This window comes from Aedes aegypti, chromosome 2 (assembly GCF_002204515.2).
Source record: "Aedes aegypti strain LVP_AGWG chromosome 2, AaegL5.0 Primary Assembly, whole genome shotgun sequence".
Taxonomy (NCBI): domain Eukaryota; kingdom Metazoa; phylum Arthropoda; class Insecta; order Diptera; family Culicidae; genus Aedes; species Aedes aegypti.
This window is the reverse complement of record NC_035108.1, coordinates 365,180,013-365,187,838: the sequence shown is the minus strand read 5'-3', so window position 1 is coordinate 365,187,838 and position 7,826 is coordinate 365,180,013. Positions and strand designations below refer to the sequence as shown.

At 37.6% G+C, this 7,826-nt stretch overlaps 1 protein-coding gene across 1 annotated transcript; it reads right to left on the bottom strand.

The window, feature by feature from the left end:
* Positions 1 to 2,718: 2,718 nt before the first annotated feature.
* On the bottom strand, positions 2,719 to 6,677 carry LOC110676897. Its single transcript, XM_021846525.1, has 6 exons — positions 6,483 to 6,677; positions 6,080 to 6,419; positions 5,632 to 6,024; positions 4,941 to 5,069; positions 3,537 to 3,880; positions 2,719 to 3,355 (listed from the first exon to the last, which is right to left on the bottom strand). The coding sequence occupies exons 2-6, from the start codon at positions 6,417 to 6,419 to the stop codon at positions 2,801 to 2,803; spliced, it is 1,761 nt and encodes a 586-aa protein (XP_021702217.1). The 5' UTR covers positions 6,483 to 6,677; the 3' UTR covers positions 2,719 to 2,800.
* Positions 6,678 to 7,826: the final 1,149 nt, after the last annotated feature.

Sequence of the window (7,826 nt, the reverse complement as noted above, 5' to 3'; positions counted from 1 at the left end):
TAACGTCGTTTAAAGTTCTATTTTACATCACTGTCGCATAACTACACCGGTTCAATACATATGTCGTCGTAAAGAATGTCTTTTTGCGAACTCTCAGCGATGAAGTGCTCAAAATCGCAAAATTGTACAAATAAACTCACAATATATATGCCAAAAATCGTAAGAATTCCAGATAGCGTCAACTATACGTGAACATTCAACATTGTCGTCATCACATCGCACCATTAATAATGCAACTCGCAAAAGGTGTTGTTTTGTAACGTCTACAATGATTTAAAATATGATAACAGTAAATATTACAATTTCAAGCAAATGTTCCTACAATTTTCATCGCAATAGCGACAAATTATAAAACAAAAGCTTTATTTTGAAAAGGTTCTTGTTTTGTACCACAAAAAAGGATTCTTTAACGAAAATGAGTGAATATTTGAGCAAGCAACGGCTCATCAAAGCTCGAAAGAGCGGAACATATAGTCGTTTACTCCAGCGATATAGAAAACGATGGAAGCTAGGTAAAACCAGTTTAGCGACAAATAAAAAAACTGAAACAAATAATGGAGACCCTACAGAACTGTGCTTCGAAAATCAATATAAAGAGCTCAATGGAACTGAGCTAAAGGAAACCACCGGTGACCATCTTCCAACTTCCAAAAATAATCACACCTCACTTGGAAACAGTTGTAAGAATATAATACTAACATCTTAAATTTTCCAACTTAATTTATGACGATACAATTTTCAGCTCTCAGTACAAACCTGGTTTCTGCTATCCGGAACTGGTCCACAGAATTTCACATTAGTCAGGCCGCAATAAAGTCCCTGGCTGGTATTCTCAACACTCATATGAATTCAAACCTGCCGGCCGATGCTCGTACCATAATGAAGACACCCAGGAATATAAACATAACAGAAATGTCGAACAATGGAAGTTACTGGCACCAAGGACTGGAAAACTGCCTAGCAAAAGCCTTGGAACAACTTGACCGTCCTTTGTCAATATCGTTGAACATCAATATTGATGGACTGCCAGTTCACAAAAGTAGCACTAAGAACTTTTGGCCTATCCTCTGCAAGATTCACGAATATCCAGCAATTCCCCCAATGGCGGTAGGAATATATTATGGCACTAGTAAACCCAAGAGTGCTACCGAATTTCTAACCCCGTTTATTGATGAGCTTCTTGGTATCTTGGAGACTGGAGTGATAGTAAATGGCCATTCAGTTTCAGTTAGAATACGTTGTTTCATTTGTGATTCTCCAGCTCGGTCCTTTATTAAGGGTGTAATTAACTTTAACGGCAAACATGGCTGTCTTAAATGCACTACAAAAGGGAAGTATAGCCACACTGCAAACACAGTAGTTTTCTCACAAACTAACGCAGCAGCTCGAACCGATGAGAAATTCCGAAACAAAGAGTACCCTGAACACCAACGCAGCGATACACCACTGGTTCGTTTGCCGATAGATATGATTGAAGATATCATCGTATCTGACGCCCTTCATCTACTAGAATTAGGGGTAATGCGTCGGCTATTGAATGGGTGGCGAACAGGTTCAATGACAAAACGTGCTAAGTGGAGTTCAACTGAAAAAGCTGAAATATCTGAATTCCTTGTAAATTTACGATTTCCGAAAGAATTTCACCGGCGGATGCGTTCATTAGAATTTGTGTCTTTATGGAAGGGCCTCGAGTATCGTAATTTCCTAAATTATGTTGGATTAGTACTATTAAAAGATCATTTGCCGGAAAAGCACTATCAACATTTTCTTGTTTTGTTCTGTGCAGTTAGAATTTCTTCAACGGAAGCGTATAAAAAGTTACTTCCGGTTGCCAAGGACTTATTTGTCGACTTTATTCAAGACTACAAAAATCTGTATGGAATTGACTATTTGACAAGTAATGTTCATAATTTAAGTCATGTGGTAGACGAAGTTTGCAGGTTTGGTTCTTTACCCACTCTATCAGCGTATCCTTTCGAAAACTATCTTCATTCAATCAAGAAAATGCTTCATGCCGGACCACTACCTCTGAATCAAATTGCCAATCGATTGACGGAACTTATCAATAGTCAAACCCCAATAACGCTTAAAACTGCTTTTCAAGCAAATGAAAGATCTGTACGTTCAGTAGAGAAAACAGAAACAAAAGTAACAGTTACCCTAACTGATTTTGTTGTGAACACAAATTTCGAAGACAAATGGATGTTAACTCAAGATCTTTCAATTATTTGCTTCAAAGATATTGTTAAAGATAGTTTTAGTTGGAAAATGGCAGGTAATGCATTACTGAATAAATTTGACTTTTTTGTTAAGCCTTTCAAATCCTCATTCATTCATATTTACGCTGCTAGTGCCGAAAGGCACAATTTCTCTAAGCAAAATGCTTATGGAATTGAGACAATTTTGTGCAAACTAGTTGCAATTAAACGAAAAAAGGAAATAGTGTTCATTCCTCTGATTCACACACTTAATCAGGAAAACTCATGAAGAAAAATGTCAAAAAATCCTGTAAAATGTTTTAAATGAAATAATTGTGAAAAATAAAAAACATATTAATCCTTTAGAGTTAAGTTACGAGTAATCAACACAATGAGTAGTTGGGATGGAATGGAATAATATTAACTCAATATAATCTATTCATTAAGTTTTTGTTTGACGATTCATTTATTCAACGTATTTTTTGTTATCGAGTTCGATGAATAAAATTAACTGTTCAAATTCAACAAAAATCAACATTCGTTATGCATTTGCAAAAAAACAAAAGGGGCATATTGCCCCTTCCATCTTCCAAACATCTTCATTATTCGTCATCAGAGTTCATCAAAACTTCAACATGAGATTTGACATCAATATCACGATCCACCTCATCATCAGAATCATCTTGGTTTGAGCCAGACGTGATATTATCCATCGGCGTATCACCAAGCTCGTCATCATCAAACGATTCACCGTTATCCGGACCATCATCGTAACTGCCATAGTTAACCTGCTCAGCCCCATCGTGATTTTCATTTGCATCGTCCTTCTTAGTCTTTGTACGCCGACACGTAGACTTCCGTAGTTGCTTACTTGAAGACCTCGTTTTTGAGTAGCGGAATAGCCGATTCTTACAGAACGCTTCCAATTTCATGTTGGTATAGGTTGGATCACCAACGCTAACAATTGCCAATAGAAGCTGAAGCACATTCGCGAATTCACGAAATCCTCGTTTAGATTTGTTTCCTCTGTTGATGCCGGTCCAGGTAAAGCTGTTCCAGAATGCTCGTGTGAACAAACAGTCAACGAGTAAGTAGCATGCGGAATCTCCCTTAGCGTAATATGTAATAGGCGGGATGATTTTTGTGAAATATTTGACCTGAAACATAAATATAATAAAAATAAAAAAATGTATCTACAGTGGTCACACTATTATGAGTCACCGACTATGATGGGTCATTTCCATTTGAATTACATGTGGAACGGAGTGACTGGATGACCCATAATAGTAAGAGCAGTGTAAAATCGTCCTTCAACGTTTAACACATCACGTAACTTACGTAATCATCAAATACTTGTTTGCTTGACAGAGTCTTGTTGAATGCGAATAAGTCCTCCTCGTCGTTAATGAGTTTATGCTCCTCAACAGTAGAATGTTCCGACGTAGTGTGGCCCTTACTGTCCATATCCAGCATTGTAGCGAATCGTGGGAAACTTTTCTCCAAGCAATCCTCCACCACCTGTCGTACCGTCTCTTTTATACCATCTTTGAAGCGAGTCATGTCATTCCTCATTTCGCTCACTTCAGCTCGCAACGTATTGACTGTTGTTCCCACATTTGTTATAGCAGACTTCAACGATTCCATTGCAACTTTTATTTCACCGATCGAGTCCATAATATTGCCTAAAATAATGAAATAATTAATATTGAAGCAATACATACAAAAATAACAGTAAATCTTCAGAAAGGAATGGGTGAAAACACAAAGTAGGAGAAAAATAAACAGGGGTGGTAATATGAACACCGTGTCTAGTACAGAGAAAAATCAAATTTCAATGAATCTTCAGCGCATATATAAAATAAAACCCCACCACTTCCCTTAAACTCTAACGTGATAATAAATAACTTTAACATTGACTCGCACATAGTGATAGAGGGTAACCGGTCAACTATGATTAACTTTTTTTTTTTATAAAAGTGGGTGTAGGGTAAATTACCGGTTGTTGTACACGCTATAACTTGACACAATCTATAATACGTGCAGGAATAAATAATAATTAACCATGCGTTTGTAACGCAAATAACCATCGCTAAATCTACAACGTTGATGTTTTGTACCGAAAGCGAGATTTTTTCCCTTATGTTATATAAATTTTAACACCTCGCTTACTAACGTGTCAACAATGTTTAAGCCAGTGCAATACATGGTAATTTACCCTAGTGGAAGATTAAATTTAAAAAGAGTTCAGGAAAAGTATAGTGGTCACACTATTATGGGTCGCTTACTATTATGGATCGTTTCCATTTGAATTGCATTATGAACAGAGTGACTAAGTGACCAATAATAGTGTGACCAACACTGCTTACACTATTATGGGTCACCTTATAATGATTATTAGACATTCTATTCTATATGTAATTCAAATGGGAATGACCCATAATAGTATAACTACTGTATGCAAAATCTAGTTGTGAAGTAATGAAACAGCTTTGACTGTACAGTGGTCACAATATTATTGATAACTCACTATTATGGGTCATTTCCATTTAAATTCCATGTGGAACAGAGTGACAAATCATCGTGACTAGGTGACTAACCCAGCGTACATTCCTAGTCACCTAGTCATCATTATTAGTCACTCTGTTCCAAATGCTATTCTAATGGAAATTAGTCATTACAGTGGGTGAGCCGTAATAGTGTGACTACTGTACTGTAAAAGGAAAACTTCTATATTTATTTTACCTGAGGAATCAATGGAATCTGGATTGTTTAGCGTTGGATTGAGGTAGACGATGTTATCATCTGTCACATATACAGACTGGAATTGCTGCTCACCATCCGGTAGTTCCAATACAGCATGGGCGGCTTCATCTATAAAATAAAAAAAATACAGATGTTATGTCGCGTAATTTTGGTAGATATATGCAACTGGCGATCGTGTAGAAAAAATCGATTTTATAACCATACAGGCGTATCTAAAGTGATTGACCTACAATAGTGGGTGATTCATAATTGTGTGACCACAGTTCATTCGATTTCACGATGCAGCCTGACGATAGACGATGAGTTCGTTCTACTTATAGTCAGGTCTTCTATAAGACACTTCCACCCACATTCCTCCCATGACAATGTGTCAGCAGATTTTAATAGTTAGCATGGCGCTAATTTTTTGTTTATAAGTGACACATACTATGAGCTTATTGCCTGTCGAATTTCACCTGAATCGATCGGACGACAGCTGGAAAATAGCTATGGGCGTAAAGTGGGTGGTAGCGTCTAATAGGAGACCTGACTCTAATAAAAATAGTAGTTGAAAAGTCGTTCAGCTAAGAAAATTTCTTCTTATTTAACAAGCAAAAGAGAAAATCAACGAAGAGGTATCGATTACTACAGATACGCCTTCATAATATTAAATGCTGGATAAACCACTTACCTCTATGAAACGGTTCTTCGTTTCGTTGGATTTGACGTGGCCTAGCAATGTCAGATGATTTAGCGCGGTTACTTTGATCGACCGGCTTTTTGAAGATAACTTGGGGTAAGTATCCCGTCTCGCTTTGGGTCACAGACTGTGTTCCGAGAGCTTGTACCGTTTCAACAAAGTTGGCCGCTAGCTGCGCCCGATCAGTTTTAACAGGCAGCGAATTAATCGGCGGTCGCTGTGTTTGGTGTCCCAATTCTCGAGGCTGAATATATGTCGGAACGGAAGAATAATCTTGTGGTGGCAGCTGAACTAGCTGAGATGATGCTGCAATAGTTCCAGGATGCTCTTGCTGATGAATCGCGATGTCAGAATCGAGTGCGGGTTTTTTAGATGAGGCGATTTCTACAATACATGAGACAATGAATACACGAATCTTTGAATATAGTAAAATACGTACCACTAATAATTTTGTTGTAGTCTTTCAAAGGGCGTGATTCCTCGGGCTTAGATTTACGGTGCTTCAGCAATTTTCGCTTGGTTTCAATATCCGATACTTCCTGTTTTAGTAGGTCTTCGGCTGCAGCCTCTGCCGAGTGCAGGCTTTTATATTTCCGGCTCACAATGACCGGAATTCTCTTCGTTGCACCATGGAACTCGCATCCTCCGTTCCGAAGTTTTTCAATCTTCTCGTTCGATGGAAGTTTGGGCCACAACAAACATCCATCTCGGACCCATGACACCGGAACAGCAAGCACACGTAGCTGTTGCTTCTCAAAAAATTGAGCCACGGTGAACATCTGCGAGCAAGAAGCAAATTAATATTAACTTATACATTGGACAAACATGTTTTGAAAACTCACCTTGCGTATGATTTCAGAAAATTAGGGATTTTAGAATCGAAAAACTCGACACAAGAGCAGAAGCAAAAACTCGAACTCGTACACTGATTTGCTTCCAATGACAGTTGGATGCGAATGTAAACAATGCAGGTACTCGTATAAGATTCTATGCTACCTCGCACTATGAGATCTAATAAGAATTCTTATATGCGATGTTTCACGGCTGTTTATGTGATGAAGTTAGAATGTCATGGTGAAAAATATTGATATTCTGATAAACAGAACGCGGAGGAGAGGAAAGATGGCTGCATGATAATCGAGGAGTTCGAGGTTCGTTCCTGAGAGGTCATCGTATGCGATGTGAAATGTAAACTTATATCATAATTTGAAATCCACCACCCTAAAAGAGACCCTAAAGAAAGCCGTTCTAGAACTACAATTTCAATTGACGTCAAGTGCATGTTTGTTTTAACCCTATTATTTTAATACACATTTTAAGTCGCATAATGTAACAAATAAACTCGTTAATATGCGCGTACAACATCGCACTGTTTAATAAAATAAATCGCGAAGCAAATAATATTGTTACGGCCGAAGTTGCATAAATATACTTTTTACATCCTATAGCTAATCTGTTTTTTCGGAGATGCTGATATATCGCCTCCACTTTGGTGCGCATAGAGCACATTTGATGCATCTTATGCGATTAAAAAGAAACGTAAGAATTCATGTATAATGTGATTATAGTTTGCTATATGCGTATAAATTGGTTGTCTGGGCACGTGGCAACTGAAGCGCTTCTATAGTTAGTTTGAACAACGTATTTAAGACGTAAAAATAACATGCATAAATCTCAAACCATCAAGTTTGCTCAAATAGGTGTTAATAATGCGCTACTGACGTTTTACATAGCATCTCATTTTCAAGAAAGGTAATGAAGTCATATACTTGTATAATCAACGTATTCAATACGCATCAGAAACATATGTTTTTTTGATTGAACATTGTGAGGCAACTTGTAATCATCAAACCTTACAATGACTGTATTTCACCCCAAGATGTTTTTCAATAGGTTTATAATACAGTTGTAACACATCATATGTCAATCTCGAATAGCATCGAATGCAATCGCTGTAGCTCAGCTGTGAGGACGATGGACTTCAAAGAATAACAGAGCATGTGCTACTGTATAGAATGCTTGCATTTATCTTGGTGCACAACCTCTTCTTCACTATGCATTACTTGGTGGTGTAGTGATAACGTGTGGACTTCTGAATTCAAAGGTCACGTGTTCAAGACCGGGTGAAAGCTTTTTTTTTAATTTTCATCAAATTTATGTGGCATCGTATGTCTGATTGTAAAAGT

Excerpts from the sequence above, each read along its gene's own strand:
- LOC110676897 (XM_021846525.1), bottom strand. The coding sequence starts at position 6,419 with ATGTTCACCGTGGCTCAATTTTTTGAGAAGCAACAGCTACGTGTGCTT. Across the intron at positions 5,070-5,631 it reads CGAAGAACCGTTTCATAGAG|ATGAAGCCGCCCATGCTGTA; the intron begins GTAAGTGGTTTA and ends TTTATTTTATAG. Across the intron at positions 3,356-3,536 it reads AACAAGTATTTGATGATTAC|GTCAAATATTTCACAAAAAT; the intron begins GTAAGTTACGTG and ends TTTATGTTTCAG.